General features: G+C 35.1%; 1 protein-coding gene across 4 annotated transcripts in view; it reads right to left on the bottom strand.

Moving 5' to 3' along the window:
* Positions 1-22538, bottom strand: part of DYNC2I1 (dynein 2 intermediate chain 1) — a 46457-nt gene that overhangs the window by 22794 nt on the left and 1125 nt on the right. For 2 of the 4 annotated variants that reach the window (XM_074831718.1, XM_074831710.1), the window contains exons 2-14: positions 18335-18388; positions 16349-16778; positions 15717-15769; positions 14784-15104; positions 13044-13102; positions 11175-11232; positions 7490-7567; positions 6088-6283; positions 4438-4540; positions 1566-1695; positions 940-1051; positions 483-577; positions 31-160 (exon numbers count right to left, since the gene is read on the bottom strand). In XM_074831718.1, the coding sequence (XP_074687819.1) occupies positions 31-160; positions 483-577; positions 940-1051; positions 1566-1695; positions 4438-4540; positions 6088-6283; positions 7490-7567; positions 11175-11232; positions 13044-13102; positions 14784-15104; positions 15717-15769; positions 16349-16778; positions 18335-18388 (1819 nt within the window). Of the gene's footprint in view, positions 1-30; positions 161-482; positions 578-939; positions 1052-1565; positions 1696-4437; positions 4541-5949; positions 6016-6087; positions 6284-7489; positions 7568-11174; positions 11233-13043; positions 13103-14783; positions 15105-15716; positions 15770-16348; positions 16779-18334; positions 18389-22538 lie in introns of those variants that run through there. The other 2 variants (XM_074831711.1, XM_074831726.1) reach the window with 2 other exon arrangements.

Below are 22538 nucleotides of genomic sequence, written 5' to 3'. Positions count from 1 at the left end.
ACTAAAAGGTGTAGAATAAAATTCCCTTACCATGAAGGAATGGCTGGTTAGTATTTAACTGGAAACAGCTATCACTAATAGACAGACTGGTTTGTCGAGATCTTAGTTTCCACCTGGGTTGTGCTGCAACTTGATCTTCCTCTAGCAAAACAGCAATCACCTTTCAAACATAATTACATTTATAGAAATAAAAGGGTCATCTTATCTTTCAGCTTTGCTATTTGTAGCTTTCTAAGGCATGTGGATTATTTTAATAAACCTTTATCAACTCTCTTGCTAATTTTATATCTTTGCAAATAGAGCTTTACAGACATACAAGTTGCACATCTCTGGTTCCATTCCTTTGCAGGGAGATGAATCTCACTGATAATGAGTATTATTTAAGTAATTTATTTAAATTAGTCAGAACAAGTACTGTAAATGATCTATCACACTGCATACTTATGCACACAACTCAAGGGATATTAAGTATGTAAGTGTACCTGGCAAGCAGACCGGAGGAAATTTGCTAATCTTTGTGAATCAATTTTAGGTGTTAGAGCTCCATTCACTGACATATCCTGGTTGTTTATGGGACCTAAGAAAAAACAAAACCAAAACCAAACTTGACACTTCAAAAAGGAATTATTTAAGAAAACCATAAGAACAATGAAATTTTTAAGCAAGAGTGGCAGGAATCAACTTCTCTTCAGCAGAAATAACAGTACTGAAGAACAAGATCTGTTGGGGAATTGTATCTGCTGCCAACAGAAACAGCAATCCAGAAGGAAGAAACTATTTCTGCTGCTTATTCTCCACCCCCTCCACAAGGGGATTCAGAGTGCCTATAGCAGTTTGCTATCAATGCAGCCTGCCACGTTACAAATTCTGACAATTAATGGGTACAAAAGAGAAAGTTTACATGCATACGTCCATAAATAAGATTAAAATGTTCTTCACCTCCAGATACAAGGGCACTTTCTCCTGGATGCTGTGTCCATTTCTCCAATGTCTCAACTTCCTCAGTCTGAATGTCTCTCTCAAGATTGTCCTCGTTACACTGAACATATGCCTGAAGTAGAAAGATAAAGTGATCCATATATGGGTGACACAGCTAAGAATGACAGCACATAACTGAATAGAACTTAAACAGTCATTTAAAAACCGATGCATGCAATCTCTTCTATTTGTAAATTCAGACCTAAGCATACTGACACAGTGTCACTATTTTGTACATGCACTTTTTAACCACATTTCACACAAGAGTGCTAGACCTACTGCAAAAATACAGAAATGTCTTACATGATGCACAAACTCTAAACCCAGTATACGTGGGACAGTGAGCCACAGACATACAGAAAGTCCTTTAGAAAATGGGGAAGGAACACGAGAGAGCCCTAACACAGAAAGGAAATGGCCTGTCTGGCCAAAAGTTTTGATATCGTTGCTTTATGGTAATTAAGGCTTAATTAATTTATTACTTTATTGTCCTCTTAGCTTTAGTAACTTTCTTTTGTAAGAAAAAATATTTTCCAGAACAATCAGCATTTTCAGGATTTAAATATTACTGTGTATTTGCTACCTACCTGTTTAGTGTTCATTTTACCAAAATTCCTGATATACATGTCGTACTCATTTACAGGAGGAAGATCCAACAAAGAAAAACTAACTGAGAAGTCCAGATCAATTAGTGGGAGAAGTTCTGAACTCCGTTTTCTTTAGAATGAATTACAAGAGAGAAACACAAAAATGGTTAAGACCAAATATTTGGTATTCCAAAAGAAAAACAACCTGATTTTGTATAATACCAGAGATCTAACAACCCATTGATCTATGTGAATTGAAGCTGTACTGAAATTAATTGACAGATAAAAATATATCAATAGAAGTACATATAATATTGTTATGAGTTCTCATTTAATGTTATGCTGAGATAATTATCATATTTGAAAATTCAATACTGATTGCAAATGGCAAACTTACATGGTTTATTATTAAACCCAAACTGTCAAAGCCTAGCACAATCATCTTGCCCAAGCATTCCAAAGCTGTTCTGTGAGGTAACAGATGAATGTCTCTTTCTTCCTAGGATAGTGGCTAATTCTCCTAAACTCATTTCATTAACTTACATCACTTATATGTGTACATGCTTTATAAGGATCATCTGTAACGTCCTGGTCTTGTTAGACTTACACAAATGTATTTTGAATGACCTCCACTGGGAATAGACTGCCTGGATGTGCACCTCTTTACATTGCTAGGGAAACAAATAACAATAGCAGCAATCCTAAACTATATTTTAAATATATACATGAAATTAATTTATTGTCGATTCACAACCTGTGGACATGGATATGAGTTCTTCCCTAAAAAGCAGGCCCCCAAAAACTATCAGTTACTGGACTGTTGGACTTGATCTAATGAGTACTCGAAATTGAGGTAGGCTATGTATTTTTGCACTTGTATGTTTTGTCTTGAATAAGATTAGCACATTGTACAGTATTTGAGATATCCGAATGTGTTTGTCCTATGAAATGCCAAATCTTTCCATCTTCCTAGATTCCCTTGCTGGAATGATAAAAAAATAACTCAGTTGCCCTATCCAGCTTCCCTCAATCCTTTTACTTTCTGCCTACCTCAATTCTTAATTTTTTTCATATTTGCTCACAAATAAAACTAAATTTTGATTCTTAATTGGAAAATAAATCTACCTTCATATACTGTATTTTACTCTGACAAGTAAAAAGCATTTATGTGATATTAAAATATTTATGTGATATTATTTATTATCAACTACAAAGAGATTCTTACCACTCCACTTGTGTGGATGTATGAATAACGAAAAGACAGTCGATCCTGGTCAAAATTCACACAACTATCTATCTACTTTAATGTCATAAAACTGTTAAGATATTTTATTCAAGAGTTAACTTCTTGAATTACATACAGATGTCTGTTACAAGTTGATTCCCTGCTCTTGCTATAGTACAGATTTGTTGACAAGAAAATTTTTGTAGTCTCTCTTTCTCTCTCTTGAACTTTCAGGTCTTTTTTAATATACTTAAAACAAATACAACGCAGATACAATTGTGGATCTGTAGCAATTCCATATCTAAACAGTCTTACAGATGCATATTCTAGTTGCAGTTGCTTCTCAGTAAGACAGTATTTGAAAAGGGAAAAGACTAGAGCAACATGAGGTGGAATTTCTCCTCCAATATTTTAGGCTGGATATTTTTTATGCATAAGGACAATTTTCACATCTGCTTTTTGCTACCTGATGACATCTACTGCATTTTCTTTTATTTTTACTTCTACTTCCTAATACACCACCTCTTCATAAACATTGTGGGCACAAATTGCTAAGATTTAAGTCAAACGAATGAAAGTTGCTTCCTACTTACAAATCTTAATGATACATGCAGAGAAATCCTTAAAATAAACTAATAAGCCTCATATTAATACTTACAACTCCAAAGTGTCACAGCTTATTTATGGAATGCTTTCAGTCTATTTACTGATAGCAATATATTATCACAGCATTAAATTTCACAAACCCTTTCTCTTTCCATGAAAATGCTAGTTATCTTCACAGGCTATATATGTTGTTAGCATGTACACAAAGCTATATACATAGTCATAATCAGTGATAGTACATAATCAGTAGAGGCTGACAAACATTTCAGAAGGCAATTCTTCAGAGACACCTTTGTGAATTTCTTGATCTCTCCACAGTCTAGAGAGGAAGCCTAAACAATGAACTCAGATGAAATTTGGGCATACAAATTTAGGCAAGGTGAATTTGACAGCCTAGAATCCAGTATTATCAATAAAATTTAATATTCTTGCTTTATGTATCAAATCAATGTAACAGAAAATTGGAGATATATACAGTGCTTCAGATAAATCTGGAGCTCCTGGCAAGTTCCACAAGAAACAGGCATCAATTTGTTTCTTTAATACAGAGCTGTCTTAGATATCTCAAATTTAGATAAAATTTTAGATCAGTAATAACATGTTTTTACACCAACTGGTGTTATCCCTGAAAGGGAACATGCTATTTTGGCAACAGTATATACCACATAGAGTATTAATTATTTTGAGAAATTACAGTTCTGCAGAGCCTTGAGAGCAGCTAAAAGGCTTGTCCTTTAGTACTATAAGTCAATATCTAATTAAGTGACTAAAGAATCATACAAAGAAATGACAATGCTGGCAACTCATTCTGTAATAAAATTATATACATAAACTGATATATAGATAAATTTCTGTTATAAAACGACACATAGCAAAGCCTGTAAATATTTACTTAAGAACTAGTTACTGTTAGCTTACAAAATAATATTTGACTCTAAAAGCCTCAAATTTATAAGCTTCACATATTTCAAATATAATGAAAAAAATGTTATCTCACATAGCAAGTTATCATTTTGTGTGGATTATTTAAAATACACTTACTTCTGCTTACTAGCCATACTTCGGCTACTTTGGCGCTGGTTTGCCATTTGAAAATCCATGAATATTCCACAAAAAGAGTTTCTGACAGAAGGGTATTGCCTTTCTGTGATATTATAAAACATTGTTAGTGTTATAATTCACATTTTACAGCACCTTAAAATGTAAAGCAGTAAGTCTAAAAAGCAACAGATTTATTACGACACAGCTACTAAGTTACTAGTTTGCACATTACACAATGTGCTTTAGCACGGTTATCAGTAAAATAAGCTTCTTAACTTCAGTTACAGGCCAGCATTTTTCCCTTATTATAGTCCTTTACCAATCAATTCAAAATGACTGACCATTGTTATTTTTATTTTAGAAGACTGATGCAGACAGTGCCTCTTTCTTTCTCCTTCCATTAGCAGGTCCCTTGTTCCCCTCTGTAGAGTAAAATGCTTTGTGATCAATTCTAAAAATCATAGAAAATTCACGCAGATGACACCACGAGTGTGCTATACCTCTAAATAAGAATTCATCACTACAGCTAGTGGAGAACCTCATCAACACAGGCTTAACTGATGCCCTTGAATGAATAAGCAAAACATTGAAAACTGTTGCTTTAAAAGCCACAGTTAATGGAACAACTATATCTGATGTCATGCTGATTTTACTCCCTTTCCTGGCTAGGTGATAGATAATTGACCTTCCTCACTGCCTTTTTAGATAATACTTGTAAACTGCTTTTAAACTTCTAAAAGTCATTACTAGAATTATCAACAACCATTTTAACCAAATGAGATCAAAACTTCATCAAAAAAGTGTTGTATAATTTACAATAAAGAATTAATTGTTACAATTCAGAATTTAAAAATCTATTGGAATTCCCTCTGTTCATTACATCTATAGCATTAATGGAATTCTGTCAGAAAAATAATGATAATTGCATAATTCTTCTTAAGTATACTGGTTCTGACTTGCAATGACTCCTTAACCAAAAATCTATTGATACTGTAAAGACTTACAGAAACTCCTTGCTGTTCTTCCATGACTGTACTAACCAGAATTAAAAGCTGTTTAAGATTCTTTTGAGCAATGATTCTATACTGCCATTCACATGAGTGGAAAGTGCAAAGGGGAACCACAACTGCAGTTAGTTAAGTAAGTAGATCTGACACTCACAGGTATCAGATCAACTGAATACAAGACAACAATTTCATAGTCACATTTCAGAAAAAAACCCTGCATTTTAAAAGTAATATAGAACTATATATTTAAGTATTATCTGGATTTCTCTCGCCTTCCCACTCAGAGCAGTGGCTTCAACTTTGCTTAAAAGGCGAATTAATGTCAGCAAAAGCCCCAAACTGTTCTAGCACTCCTCCAGTTTTCAAAATCCAGACTGTCATATCCTCTTCTTACCCAAAATAAGACATACTAAATGTCAGTCTGTAAATTTTTATGCTTCACATTTTAAATGATTAGTAATGCCTCTGAATCATTCTTTAGCAATGTGGAAGTTACAGTACTTACCCACAAGCCTAAGTGACTCATCCAGAGAACCAGAATTCTGCCTCTAGGCAGGCTTCTAGAAAAAGTGGCCTGTTTACTCATAAGTTGTATGTGTTACTCATCAATTTAATAAAAAAAGACTGGTATCTAGTCACATACCCATGATTGGTTCCTTTTTTTCACTTTCAATTTTCTTTGGCAGTGAAGTACAAATTCTATCATTTTCTGCACTAATTGCTCTTTGAATTTCTTCAATTTCTGATGTTCTGGAAAATGGAATCTCTCTTAGGTTTTCTTCTACATCTCTTCCTTCATCACTTTTATCTTCATCATCTTCAAAATCATCTTCATAATCCTTTAAAAGTAACAGGACTTTCAATAACTAATAAACATGAATTATATATGCATTTTTCAAGATCTTTGTAAGGAAATTATAAAATGCTGTCAAAATAAAATTCTCATACAGATGGCTATAAATCCTCTGACTGAAATGCATTTTAAAATAAACGTTTGATAGAAAGAAAATGGCATGTGTTGATTGTGCAGCAATTTTAATAATGAGAAGATAATCCCACTGTGATGTTCTTTAGGGCCCAAAATAGATTTTTTTTTTTAATATCCTAAAGTAGGAATTATTATTTAGGTGAATTATGTGTTCTTTAAAGAAATAAAATGACAGTGTTCAGTGGCATAAATGCTTCATAGATGCATAAAGTTGTTTGATAGTTTTAAATCAAGCAGCCCTTCAATAGCAGGCTCAAATTTACTAAACTACCACTATCTGTTTCCGAGTCCATGCATAAGGTTCATATTTTAATAATTCTCTTAACTAAGACAATTAATCTCATGCTAAAATAATCACCTAACAGAAATGGTACAAACAAGTCTTAATCATGCTCATTTCTCTCCACTGAATGGCAAAGGGCTACTATAGTGAACAGTTCAACAGCAGACATTACGCCTCACCTAAGCGGAGAGGAATTCTAGTTTTGCTGAACAAAGATGTAGATGGTTCAGCTAGCAATGAAAGCACATTCAACGCACTCTTCTATCTTAATAACTTTAAAGTAAACAAAAGAGAGCTAAAAGTAAGAAAGTTCAATTATCAGTGAAAGCTAGTGAAAGCAGTGAAAGACACACTGCTATGTGTCAATACTTTTTTCTATGATATTTTTGCAATGAAAAGCAAAGAGGCTTTTTATTTCCTCCTGGAATTGATTATTTGCTCCCATTATTTAAAAAATTCACCATTTTTCACAGAAAATCATTGAAATAATTGAAATCCAGGAAGACAGAAAGAACATCTTGTGAACATTTCAACTCAAAAGCAAAAGTTGGTTCCCAGCTGCTGATGTAAACTATGGAAATATACAGCAGAGAGTTTCTACATAACATTTTAGTTACTGATTATCTACTGTTACCCAAGTGAAGGTCACTGTCACAAAAAAGAATAAGTAAAAACCATGTAACATCCTGTAATTTTTATTTCTGTGAATAAAGTTAACCACTATTTTGATACTTGAGAATTACTTCAAAAGGATAATTGTATGCATTTACTTACTTCAAAATCATCTTCATAATTTGCTGAAAAGTTATCAAATCCCATGTTTGAGTTATAGGTGTGCACATCTTTCATTTCCTAAATGAGAAAAATAAATGAAACTGTTGAATAATCTTACAAAAAAATTAAATCTTTATCTGCCAGATCTTAGCATAAATATAGATGAACAGTTGTTCTTCTCAGATATTTCTACATTTTCAAGCAAACATACAACAAATTCAGTTTAGAAATATAAATAAAAGTGTATTAACAAGTGATAATTACTGACTTAAAATAATAATACAGGAAGACAAAACAGAACTCAACCCTATCTTGGGAAGACCAACTGTTTTCCCACCAGTATTTTTACTGGGAAAGACAAAAACTGCTGTGTTGCCTATAATTTCAATAGTATACTCTTATGATGGTATAACAACAGAATAAGACTGTTCTACTTTTTCCAGGATTAGACAAAATTATCCCTACACCTAAATTATACTAGGGGACTCAGTCTGTTAATAAAATAGTGCAGATGTTGGAACCAGGAACACAGAGACATGGGTACAACAGGAAAATAGGTATTTTTATATATAAATAGTTTAATTAACATTGAGTCCTCTACTCTGTTTTCATGGAATAAGATTTATGGCATCCTTGAAATACCTTCAAAGAAATTGCCTTTCTTTACCTTATTGAACTTGATTAAAATAATGCCATTTAATCCCCCAACATGTACCCCAAAAAACCATAAAGCTTAAAACGACACACACCGGTCTATCCAATTTTTAGTCAGCCTTTTCCTTCAGTAGCCTCTTCAAAGTCATAGACTAAATTATTCATGTGTAATGAATTTCAAAAGATTTCAAGATGGAAATAAATATGATGTTTTATGAAAATTACCCAGCATAACAGTATATCTATTACCTGCTTCTACATTTACAAAGGATAGCAGCTAGTAGTCAAATGCCAAATGAGGCACACTTTCGATCCTTTCACAACTCTTCAAGAGCTAGAGCCACCTACTTTTCACAGAATGTAGTACTTTCAAAAGTATTAGAGACATTATATAGCAGTATACAGCTTCTGTGGATATCTTACTTTTCAGAGTCATCAGACTCCTAGAACTAGGACTACAGTATTTTGGTCTTTCTGGTTGACGCTTTTTGTCATTTATCAGATCAATCTTTGGATCAAAAATAAATTATAGTAGTCAAGCTGTCCATCCAGGCAGAACTGGCCAAAACTGGGCAAAACTTCCCCAATTTGTTCTGCCTGCAAGGTTGCAAGTACCCAGCAGTAACTAATTCATATAGCATTTTTTTTAAAATCCTTATTCCATTTAGTGAAAGACACACGTAGTAATACACCCATAAAGATGGTTATAGCCTTTATTACCTTTCTCTAATTATCCCTGAATATGCCTATAGACCTGTCATTTTTATTAATAATACATAAATTATCTGTCACACGTGTAGTTTCATACACTAAAAACCTCCACCAGTCGGTAGTTGTCCAAATTTTACCATCCTCGTAAGAACCTCCTACATTCTCACAGGAAATCAGAATCACCCTATCACAGATAGGTTCCTACTTTAAAGAATATATGGAGAATACACTGTCAATACAAAGCAGGATTAGGAAATCATGCTGAAATACCTGGATGACTGTGGCATTTGGAGCAACGAAATGAAGAAATTCAACAGCATGGTTTTAGCTGGAATAAAGTTAATTTTCTTCCTAGTAGCTGGTATAGTGCTGTGTTTTGGATTTAGGATGAGAATAATGTTGATAAACTGACTTTTCAGCTTCTCATGCTGCCCTGACACCGAAGGCTGGGAGTGCACAAGAAAGTGGGAGGGGATACAGCTGGGACAGCTGACCCAAATGAGCCAAAGAAATATTTCCCACCATATGACATCATGTCCAATATATAAACTGGGGGGAAGTTAGCCAGGGGGCACTGCGGCTCAGGGATTGGCTGGGCATGGGTCAGTGGGTGGTGAGTAATTGTATTGTGCATGATTTGTTTTGTATATTCTATTATTATTATTCTCCCTTCCTCTTCTGTTCTATTAAACTGTTTTTAACTCAACCCATGAGTCTTACTTTTTTCCCCAATTTGCTCCCCCATCCTACTGTGGGGTGGGAAGAGTGAGCGAGTAGCTGTGTGGTGTTTAATTGCTGGTGGGGCAAAACCGTGATGCCCATGGAATTTGATTTAATTATCCCTGTAGAGGCAGGTCTTAAGTAAGGATCTCGCCCTCCTAGGTTGCCTCCTATTGCCAATCAAGACAGAGAAGATAATAGAAAAGGAGATCAAATATAAAAGGACAGAACTGCCTATTTCTCTCCATAAACTACAAAGGAGATTTAGGTCCTCACTACAGACAATTCACACCTAAAGGTGACCTGAACCCGGGCCATCAATGCCAGCTGCTACCTGGAACCTCAGCTGTTGGAAACAATAGAGGAAGAGAACAGTTTGAACGTACTAGTTGATCCAGGATGACTGTTGGCTACAGTGGTAAAAGCTGTGCAGACTAAATCTAAGAATATGTCAGAAAGCTACTTCTTTCAGGAACAGATAAGTATTTATGTCATGTACAGTATTACAAAAGGCACTGATGAAAATTCACATTCAGTACTGTGTTCAACTCTGGTCACCCATACTCAAGAAAAATTAATGCAAATTGAAACAGACAGACAACTGCTAGAATGATGAGAGGAATGATGAATTTGGCTTGTATAGGTCAGCAAAATTAAGTCAGAGACAAACATGCATTCTATAACCTCATTAGGGGAAGAAAACCCTAAAAAAGTATTTGAGCTAAATGCTAGCACTAAAGCAAGAATAATGGAAATATATTGGAAATTAGAAGAATAACAGAGGTCTTAGAACATACTTGAAAAAAAAGTATTTCTGGAATAAAAACGGCCAGGTTTTAATAGAAGTTAGTATGGTTTTGAAAGATACATGGCTGAAAGATATATGGCTGCCCATAACATGAGGATATGGAAAAGGATGCCTTCATTAGGTACTACTACTTTCTCCTAGATCAGGACCATAATCCGACAACATTCCAAAACAGAATTTGGATTTTGGGGGATGGTTACGAATGGTTGAAAATATGACAAAATATGCTAAAACTTTTTGTGGTAAAGTTAGGCTGTATCTGCACAGACTGGTCCAGATAAACCCAAGTCTATACAGCTTGCACTTCAGACTTGCTGAAAACTTGGTTCTGTCTGCACCTGTCCATTTAAACATATAAAAATGCCTTCCTCTCTCTTATAGCAACTGTTTTAAGAGATACATATGAATTACATTGCTAGCTGCACTTTACTTGGCTTCCATTACATATTATTTGCCTATGTCAGCTGTTTATAGAAAGAAATAATATACTTTAGGTATGTAGATGATTTGTATTATACAACTAAACTCTTCCCACTCATTGAGAATTATTTTTTCAAGCATAGAAGATACTGAAATACAGTTGAATAGATGGCTACCTCCAATGCTTAGCATATTTATACAGAATAAATCAATTTTCTAATGCTGTATCCAGAAAGAGAGGTTAGGAGATACCTGAAGACCAATATACATAGATCTTACCTTAGAATGGCATTATACTGAAATACATATTGTAATTGTTAGTAATCCCAAGAAAAACACAACATTCTAAGTTCTAAAACCAAATAGTTTTACCTCTTGTCTCATGTCCCTCTCCTCTTTTTCACTGAGTCTTCCTTTATCTTTTACAGTCCTATTGAAAAAGACAACATCAGTTTTATTGGTTAACTCAGAAGAAAGCACTAGTTTGGTTTTGGTTTTGTTTTGTAGGGTGGGTGTTTGTTTGGTTCAGAAAAAATAGGTCTTTTTTCCTGAAAAGGAAAAAATAGTTGAAAATTTCCAATAAACTGAAATATTTCTACAAATGCTTTTATAGATTTCTATTTATGATATGAAATGATAGTGAAACAGCCAAGTGATTAATCAGCTAAGAACTTCAAAAACCTTGTCCAAATTTAATGCCTATAATTGCATCAAAACGGAAGAAAAAGTAAGGAAGAAAAAACCTATTAAATCCACACATCTGTTGCATTAATATCTGCAGCAAACTGGAGATCAAGATCAGGTTGGTGTAATGTGCTCTAAAGCTATAAATCACAGACTGACATTCCAACCTGGTCTTTCATTCAGGAGGTTTATTTATGCGGACAGTACAATCAGGGTCAGAGAGCAGGAGAAAATCAACAACAGCTTTGCTCCTTAACAACCTATTTGATTATTTTATAAGTAGAGTATCGGACTTCAAGAAGAGAATGTTCCAACTTCTTAAGTAAGAGGGTATTCATATATACTGCTGTTGGGACTGATGAACATAAGAAAAGGTAACAAAAATTAAAATTTGGCTGGATCCTCTCATAACAAACCAGAGTGTTTCAACATTCACAGTGCTTGAGGCCGAACCAAGGTTTTGGGACATCCCAATAAACCATATTGCCTTCCTTGCCATTCAGAGATGGCTAACTCCTTTTTCCCAGCTATGCACAAGCAATGACTCCCCCACAACACCCCATCAGCAACAGCTTCAAAATATAACCTGTATATTCGGCACTGCTTGACACAGCTGAGTGCTGCTGCTAGGAAGCATCCCAACATATGTATTCTGAAATATTTCATTTTCTTCTTTAGTACAGGACACATTTCCACAATGACAAATTCACTACAACTAAAGTGATCTGTCCCGTGCTTAAGAAACAATAGTAATACTTAGCCAATAGTGGTAGTGACTTCACTATCTCTGTCAGTGTCCCTAGAAGCCAGCATGCTAGTCTTTTATTTAGCTAGGAAGCTAAACTAGGGTTTAAGAATGAGAATCATGACTGTCAACAAACCCAGAGAGTTATACTTCAGAAAGTTGTACTGGAATTTCACAATGCTAAAGCATTAAGGAATGCAGAGAGAACTACAGTATATACAGAACTTCTGTAACATTTTATATTTGCTAGCAATAAAACTTAGAAATATCATCCTGAAATTTTACTGATCCTACTGAGGATGACCTGGACTTTCTCTTTCACATACGACACTAAACTTGCTATATATATATATATAATTGTTTAGATGCCACTCAGAGTAGGAACTAAGAAGATATTAAAATTAAAATAAACAATATAAGAGAGTCCTATGTAGTTCATCATGAACTTTACATGTGTCCACATAACTGCATAGTGAATTTCCAGGTGGTACAATATAGCATTTCTGTCCCCCAAACTAAGTGCCAGATTAATATATATGTAGTTTGCAAGGACTCCAAAATACCTCTTGCCATCCTGGGGTAGGAAAAAAAAAAGGAATACAAATACATACATTTTATATTAATCCTCTTAGAGGCAAAACACAGATTTTTTTTTTTTTTTTAAGTGCTATAGTATTGTACAAAGGGCCTATAAAAAAAATTATATTCACTCTAGATATTTGAGATCAAGAATTCATGTTTATTGTTTTAGTGGTGACTGAATCTTAGTAGATACCATACAGTACATACTTATTTTAAATCTCTGAATTTACCTTACACGCTGATGGCTCATTTCTTCTTCAATCCTCTCCTCTTTTTTGTATCCACTGTTCTGTAAAAGAAGTTACAATATTCATGTGTGAGAAATTCTGGGAGGAAATATGTATATGAACCTGTATTAGTAGGAGTGATATTAAACAGTAAGAAAGGTTTCCAATTAATTATTTCAATGACACATACTATTTTTTTATCAGTCATTGCTTGTAAGAAGTTCTGTGTATGAACTAACATCAGAATAATCTCCTCCTTACAGATATGGTAAGCAAAGAAAATAAACACCCATAAAAGATATGCTATACATATAAAATGAGCTTCTTCCAAAAATATTAAATACTCGGGAGTGAAGTTTGGCTACCTCCCCTTCTGCATGCATTTCAGAAAGGAAACAAGAAGGGATCTTGAGCCTTCTTTGCTTAAAACTTTATAATGCTTTACCAGAGTAAATGCCAGCTTTTTTACAGCACACGTTCACATAGTATATCAGTAAAAATGGTTAAAAAAAGCTCTGGGCCCAGTGTATACCGCTTGAATTCTGAGCCCAGAGCACTTTCCTGAATAACCCCTAGGCATGGCTGAAAGACTGATAGGAACTAAATAGGCTGTGACAAACCTGTTTCAAAGAATGAGATTTTAACAGTATGGACTGCAACAATTCACACCAGTTGGACCCAGGAACAGAGAAGAGTCTCAGGCACTTTCAATGCCCAGTATACGGACTTCACTCTTAAATTCTGTATTATGAAGGTTTGCCTAAGTTTGGAAATGTATTCAACAGGTTGTTTAAGATAAAGGTGCTTTTCTCTATCCATGAACATCAGAAAAAGAAACATAACTCTGAGATTGAAGCATGAGCTTCAGTGCATATATTCTGTAACAGCTACTTGAGTAAATTTCCAAGGAAGTCAAACATTGAGCAAGCTCCTGGTAGACTTTTGAATTCTGCTGCAGAAGGTCAGTTACAGGACTTACTTGTGGTGGGTCCCTACACTGAATACGCCTAGTATTTTCACTAGAAAATACATTTCTGAACTTTTCTTTGGGAAGCTTGTACATATTCACTCATTAAGCAGCAGAAGAAACTACCCTAGACCATCTGAATGGTTCTATGTTCCATATAACTTATCTCACTTTAAGAGTTACAAATTACTATATATTTCTTCTTTTATTCTTGTAGAATGAGTACTTGTATTATAAAAACCAGTAAAAAACATCAAAGTTTTGATTAAGTCTCTAGGATATACCATCATGCTCTGTATTAGAACCATAAAAGATATTCTATGGCTTCAGAAGTAGAGGCAAACCCCACAAATACAAGTGATCTATATTCACGTGCCTACTCATGAGTTAGATATTCACGGTCCCTTTATAGGCAACACCAACAATAGCTTCTATTAAAGTCATATTTTTTTTCTACAAATGCAGCCAATATATTTTAATGGACCTCTAGCCTAATTTCATCTCCACTTCGAAGTGTTAGTAAAAATTTCAAAAGTCATAGCAATAAAGAATGTTATGAATAAAAGACATGGCAGTTGGCTTTCACACGGAAGGAATCAGCTCTGGGTTAGGATACTTAAATGCAGATGTAGTATTTTATCCAACTCTTTAGCCTCAAATTTTAAAAAATGTTGACTTACAATCCTAGTATTTTTATTATTCACCTTATCAGTGATGATATATGAACAATTAAAGGAAGTTATTAGGTAATATTTTGTAGTCTTAACAAAACTAACCCTTAGATCACGCTTCTTTCTTTCATTTTCTCTACTTTTTACTCTCTCATTGGCTTCTGCTGGTTGCCATTCTCTGTCTCCATGGGAAGATCCCTCTTCAGATCTCTTTGACTTATGTTTTTCTTCCTTTTCATAATGTTTATGACTTCTCTCTTTTGAAAGCCTCTCTTTTCCTGGCCCAACAGAATGTTCTTTTTTTTCTCTGTGTCTTCTTTCTCTCTCTTTATCCAACTCTTGATCTTTCTGTAACTTGTGTACACGTTCACCTTCTTCAACTTTGTAAGCTAAAAATTTGTCAATGCTCATTTTGGTGTCATTAACCTGAAAAGAGAAAAATAACATTAAAGAGTTAGAAAGTTCTCCAACACTGTTTTAGCTTCATAAATCTATCCATTTTTGACCATTAGAATGATGGATTTCTAAGTACCTAATCTCTTTCTGCCACATGGATCTTCCAGCCATTTTTTTTTTAATCTCCTATGATGGCAAGTTTCAAATTATTGTATCACTTGAGATTCTGTTATTTCTTCTGAGACATCACATATTTTGCTACAGAATATTCTTTGGCTTATGTATTCTTCACGCAAAAATTTCTTTGTTTACTAGGTGGTCTAACATAAAATGGGATCTATACTTACTAATATCCTTGTAATAAAGCCATAAATAGCGGACGGAAAATTTTGATGTAGCTGTATAAAAATAAAGCAGCATTTGCTATGCAAATTTTATTTTACTTTAAAAAAAAGAATGAAGTATGTCCTTAAAATGGAATGGCTCAGATATATTTTGCTGTTGTGTGTTTTGTACACTCGTGAGGACCTTGTTATCTATGCATCTCTTGGATTTCTTGGGAACTGCAGTCTGATCCATTTTCTTCATTATTCTACAATTTTATCTTATTCTATTATGAAACACTTCATTCTTTTCCTTTACCTTCTTTTCTGTATGTCTTACTTCTCGTTCTTCACTTCTTGTTTTCTCCTCCTCTAGAAAATATATTTATAAATTAATGAACAAATGTTATTATACTCAACCTCCATACATAATTAACTCTAGCAAGTAGAAAATAGTATTTCAGTGACATGGTTTTCTAAAAAATAAGAGCTTTCTAAAAATAACTTATATTCTGTTGAAATTCTCTCTCTTCAAAGCTGGTTACTCCTTTGTCTTTCCTATTGAATCCCTCTGTTCTCAATTGTCTTGTGTAATGATAAGAGTAATGACACGTGCTAATAACTTCAGCAATCACTCTGCAATTTGGGGATTCAAATGGATCACTCAGTAGAGAATGTTTAGGCAGGAAGGTACTTATTCTCTTCAAGTCAGCTGACCAACTAAAACAGTGACGTTCACCCTCTCTCCAGAGGAAGGAAAACGAGCACCAAAAATTTTAAAAGCACCGAAATAAAACTAGGTTACCACAAGATTCCATAAAGATATACATTTCAGTAGGTACTATTGCCTCCCTCTCTTTATCCTCTCTGTACAGATGGGGTATGGTTTCAGAGTATTTCTATCTAAATATCAAATATTTCAAAGTATAACAGCAACCCAAAGCAACTTACCTAAATGATGCCTGCTTTCTCTTCTTCTGTGGTGTTCTTTATCTCTTCCTTCAAATGATTTCAGATTCTTTTGTGTATCTGTTTGCTTTATCTCATGTCTTTTATGCTTTCTGTCTCGTTCTCTATCGCTCTCCCTATCTTTATCTTTTGGTACACTGTATCTTTCCTTCTCCATACTTGACTCCTGAAGCTTATCTCTATATCTCTCTCGGTCTCCTCTCTGGTGCTCTTTTCCCCTTTCTCTATCTCTCATTTTATCCCTGTCTCTTTCACCAGATTTAAATCTCTCTCTCTCTCTCGTTCTTTCCTTGCTCTTCCCTCTGTCTTTGCGTTCATGTTTATGAGTGTCTGTGTCATGAACAGACTTCTCTTTCTGCAGTTTCTTTTCTCTGTGCTTTTGGTCTTCATTTTGACTATCTGATTGTGATGCCTGAAATTTAAAAAAAAAAAAAATCTATTATTATAACTCAGCAATCTGTTTTGATATAGTATATTCATGTGAAAAAAAAACAGTGGATTGCTAACTATGGATTTAATTTCCCAAACTGTATTAAAATGCTGATATATTTCTAGGCTTACTTTTTAAAATTACTAACACATGTCTGTACTTATTGTAAAAAGAACTAATAAAATAAATAAATAATAAACTGCATTTTCAATGTATATGAAAATAATTAGGGAAAAAAAAGAAAATTTACTGTGGAACTGTGCATTCTGTTTAGAGCTAGGTTGAAAAATTAACTAAGTTAGCTCATGTAGACAGAAACTGCACCATCTTGTAAAACATGTTACAGATATAAACAATAATGATAGATAACTGTGCATCCTGCAGCTGCCTTCAGAAGATTGGCTTTTACTTGAACAGAAGGCAGCATATAAAAACTGTGAAAGAAAGTTTTTGGGCCTAGATCCCTTAAGGATGCAACTATTCTTATATTTTTCTAAAGTCATAAGAGATTATATTTTAATACTGAAGCAAGCAGCACAACTCCCACTGATTTCACTACATCCACAATTTCAGCTATTTACTCAATGCAGAACAAACAGAACTTGCTTTTATTATAGTCAATGAGTAAACTGAATTAAACTTTATCCATCTGTTCCACAGAAATGAAAGTCCAACCACACCAGTTCTGCTGGAACTAACAACTCACATTTGTTTGCTTTAGCCCACATGGAAGTAGTGGAAATGTTACTGAATGCCTAAAAAATACAAAGTACTTATACTGTAGAACTGGCACTGAAATAATGGGGAGCTTTGAAATATAATTGCTAGAAAGCTAGCTAGATTAACAAGTAGGATGCTTTAGTTTATCAAAGGACTAATGAAGATCTGCACAAGACATAGAAAAGAAGATACATATTGGAAAACAGCTTTTAAAAATATATAGCACAAAACTAATATGAATATCAATGGCTGACTGACTGGAGCCTGAATGCTTATTTGACTAGCAGATTAAGTAATTAACCAGTTTAAGAGTGCATGACAAACATGATAGATGATGATAACAAATACAATACATAATATACATGTAGAAAAATGAATAAGTATACTTAAAGCAGAGCTGTAACTTGGATTTGGGTGGCCAGCAAAGCAGATCCCATTGTGTACTGTGTGATTACCATAACAATGGTATTTTTTCCATTTACCTAATTAAGAAATCTGTAGAATAATCTTATATGACTTGTGTAGCTAGAAACAGTTGAGTGGGGCAGCTTCTGGACACACTTGGACTAGACAGATTCCAGAACGGTCAGTTGTGACAAGGAATTTAGCAGCTACAGATTAAGGATCTGTCCTGTTTGTATTCAATGATGCAGATTTGAAGTGTCTGGTGTACCCAAGAGCCTTAAAGAGCTATTATGGATCCCACCAGGCAGAGTGGCTAGTAGAATAACCAGTCAACACTCTACATTTAGACTGCCAAAAAATTCCATTGCTGTAAGGTAACAACATCAAAACTAGCAGAAATAAAATAAAATCACCCTAAGATATTTCCTAAGTTCTTCTGATTTCCAAGTATCTTCTTTGGTTCTTCTCTAGAACAGAAAAGACAGCAAAAGACTGAGTAATCAATCTGCAGGGAGAAGTAAATCATTTAACAATGAAAAGTTTTTCAAAGGAAAGGATCAAGGTATATATGGCAAGTACCACTGAATTTTGTAATGTAAACATTAATTTGATTTAGCCCTAATGTGTACACTTACAGTGTACCTGATCTAACTGGACCTGGAAGAGGCCTGAAGCTCAGACTTCTACTGGGTTATCCAGCTCTGTATACACATGGTAACCAATCCTGAGGTCAGTGCTTATGGTGGATAACAGTGCAGCCTTCAAGAAAGACTTAAATTGGTCTTCCAGTGATAGACCAAATGGGTACACACAGTCAGGCCACTTTCGCAAAGTAATCAATGATTCAATGTCCAACCTCCTGCTCTGTTAGATCTAACTTAAAAGTCCCGGTCAGGGACTTATTTAGGTGAGGTTTTAATATCTCTGAGGTTGAAGTTTTTCTGGGCAACCTGGTTCTTGGGTTTGACCACTCTCAATTAAAAACGTTTTCCTCATACCAAGTCATAATTTCGCTTGCTGATAGTTAGGGCCACTACCTTCTGTCCTCTCACTGTACATCTCAAAGAAGAATTTGGCTCCATCTTTTCCACAGATCCTCTTTAGATACTTGAAGACAGCAGTTAAGATCCCCTCTTGGTTTTCTTATCTCTAGCCTGAACAGCTCCTTAGCCTCCTTCCCACATACACCAGGGCTCCAGCCCCACAGCCATCTCAGCACCTGACTCTAGAATCTCTTTACTATCAGTGACCTTAAAACCAGACATAGTACTGCAGACAGGGCCTCACAAGTGTTGAGTAGAGAACTGTCTTCCCTACACCTGCTAGCTGTGGTCTTCGTGACACACATAACCAGTGTGCGGTGAAACGTAACCACCTGAAGAGCACCCTGATGACTTACGTTCCAGTTTCTGTCCACCAGGACCCTCAGATCTTTTTCTGCAGAATCACTCACAGAACCCATTCACATGGCAAACAGTAAATACAGTATTTTCCCCTTAAGACATATCATTTGAGCCACCCCAAACTCAGCTGTAAGAACATTTCAGGGAATAAATAACATGGCCCAGCAGTGAATCTAAAAATACCATGACATATGTACTCCTTTTTTTTTTTTTTTTTTTTTAAATCAGCAGGGATCTGACATAGCCATGATACATTTTTGTTAGACTGTTAAAAACTGAAAGTTAAAAAAAGTTAGATTACTGTGCATTTCAAGTGAACCAGAGAATCTTCTGGTTTAGTAATTGCACGCATCTCAAAAAATGCTGGCACTATTTTTCAATCAACTGTCACTTCACATTTTAAAATGGTTCAGACTGTATGCGTAAGTTGACTGCCATATGAAATATTTGTATGTAGCACTGAAGAAAAAAGCAAAAAGGTAATGAAAATATTCAGAGTATACATGGACATTTTCACTAGACTTCTCCCTAGTTAAACAGGTTATATTTCTTCTATCCTCATTTGCTGAGTTACTGCCCTTAACTGCCTGGCTGCTGCTAAATAAACTAAAAGAAACCATATTGTTGGAGATCACTATAGCAAATGAGGAATTTTAATCTATTGAATATGTTTAACTAGTTCGTTGAAGGATGATGACTATATTCAAAGTGACACGGCCAGCCTACAATTATTCTCAAATTTAGACTTGGTAAAGTTACTAAAGATTAACAAAATAATTGCTGATAAATATTTAAATGATGAGCTGCACTGGTGGAAGAAAATAAAACACATGGTGCCCATTTATTATATGCAAGCAGCATTTTAGTAGTTGGAGGGTTTTTTTATTTATTCTACATGAAAAAATTCTTGTCTTTTCACACTTAAATTTCATAGAAGATTGTAGTGGACTGGTAAACTTCATCTTAAGTCAATCAGAAGTACCAAAAAGGCAGCCTTTGTTACAAAATGAAAGCACCCTTTGCGTTTTATTTTCTTCTGATCCTTAAAAAAGGCAAAAAGTACAAATATTTACTACTGCAGAAAGTCAAATGAGAAAGTAAAAACAAAGTTGAAAATTTTCTAGAATGAAGTTTTAACAAAGCCTAAGAAACTTGACAGAACTTGTGTGAGGGTAAGCTGGAAGGAAGTATATGGATGGGAAGAGGAGTGCTGTTACAGTCTCAAATAGTAACCTGTTTAAAATCCTTAATATATATGATTATGTTTTGGTTTTAGATGGTATTTAGGTACATATCAGCAATCAAAAAAAGAATGCTAATGGTGTTAATAGCCTAAAACCTGTATAGCATATAGACAATATTAGGTAAGGTAGTCTGAGATTTATTTCAAAGCTGAGGCAAAAGGCATGCAGCAAACCTTTAGAGATGATTCTCTAGTGCCCAAAAAGGTGCATCTGCCACTTTTCTGGCGTCTGCAGTTCTCATCCTCTCCCCACCACTAGAATCTATTGCTTTTATATAGGATGATCTTCCACTTAATTCTCTGCTTTTGCAGGAGACTAACAAATAGAAAATGAGAGATCTTTTACAAAGCTTAAAGAAACTTAACACCTTTGAGACCACTGTTGCTCTGTAGGTAGAGGAATCATTGTACACACACAAAGACATATTTAAAACAAACTTTAAAAGGATTTACTGAAGTTTCTCACCTGTTTACTACTTTAGAAGTCCTTATATACTCACGTAAATCCAGATTAAGGTTATTTAAACCACACTGGTGTTTAACTTAATTAATCCACCTGAGAGCATGGGGAGCTCATCAGCTGACTTAAAATGCCAGAGATTTATTGAACTCAAGAAATGCTATGAAAATTTTTACATTTAAGAATCTATTCTTTAGTTTAAAGGACTCTTCAAGAGATATCAAAAGGGGTTTCTTCATGCACTACCGAGAAAGACAGGAAGTTTTTCAGAACTTAATATTATGATTTTAACTAAGTTAAGAACTTGGTTAACTATGATTCTAAAGAAAAAGAAACAGAAAAATAGTAAACCGTCTGTAGCTTTTAAACCAAAGTACTTTATTTTTTACATATAAAAATTTATCTTGCTTATTTCCAATATGAGTTGTCTATCTGAGAGCCCTCAAATAGGTAAACATCACGAGTGATAAACTTGATTTGGTAGAACAGAAACAGCAAAAGGAGGCTTTCTCATACAATGTGGCTGTTAGTATGACTGCCTCTGGGTCCTTGGCAGATTTATACTAACACCTGAAAAATTTTAGATCTAAGTTTAACTTTCCATCACAATTCACTAATTCACTTCTTTTCAGTAAAGAGGTTATTGATGTACCACAGTTACTGAAATGATACACAAATGGAAGTTTTTAGAGTGGTTCTAACATACTACTTCACATACCCTGCACAGTCACTCTATTTCCTACTCCATTTCTATTCAGCATGACCACAAATTAACTAGCTGTTAAAATCCAGATTCATACAACAGTAATAAAGGTGATTTGATACATATTCACTTGAAAAAGCAAAAGTAAGACAATAGTTGATGTTAGCATCTCCATGTGGTTTTGTTTGCTTTATTTTGGAGCTCTACAAACTTTTCATAATTTAACACTATCATGTTATGTGGGTTCCTAATGAACTGAAACCCAACAATCAGCAGTTACAGGAGTATCAGTTATTAAATATACCTTACCTACAACCTGAAACATTAACAGCTTTGGATATTTATATAAAGCACCTATCCTCTTCTGCAGAAACATCTGTGGCTGATACGGCCTCATCAGTCGGCTAGAGGAATAAGGACTTCCTTACTACCGCTACTTGGGTGCGAGTTCTATCGGCGTGCTGACAAAACAAGGAGACCTGAAATGTCCAGGGAGTGCTATGAGGGTTCTCAGGGCCAGCAGAACAAACACTAGGGCTGTGTCCTGCCCTTGGCCCCACAGAAGCCCTGGCTTATTCAACGCCAAGGGACACGCGCGGCGGCAGTGAGACGCGGCCGGCTGAGGCCGCCAAGGCGCCTAAAGCAAGGCTTTGGGAGGCGCCAAGGCACCTAAAGCATAAAGGGCCGGGAGCAGGGGGAGGCCGAGCAAGAAGAACAAGACGGGTCGGGCGGCGGCTGGGCCGCGCTGCTACCGCCTCCGGCGCCTCCTCAGGGCCCTCCTGGAGCGGGGGAAGGGGCGAGGCGGGGC

The sequence above is a fragment of the Strix aluco genome, chromosome 1 (genome assembly GCF_031877795.1).
Source record: "Strix aluco isolate bStrAlu1 chromosome 1, bStrAlu1.hap1, whole genome shotgun sequence".
NCBI classification, from domain to species: Eukaryota; Metazoa; Chordata; class Aves; order Strigiformes; family Strigidae; genus Strix; species Strix aluco.
This window is presented reverse-complemented; position numbering and strand designations above follow the sequence as displayed.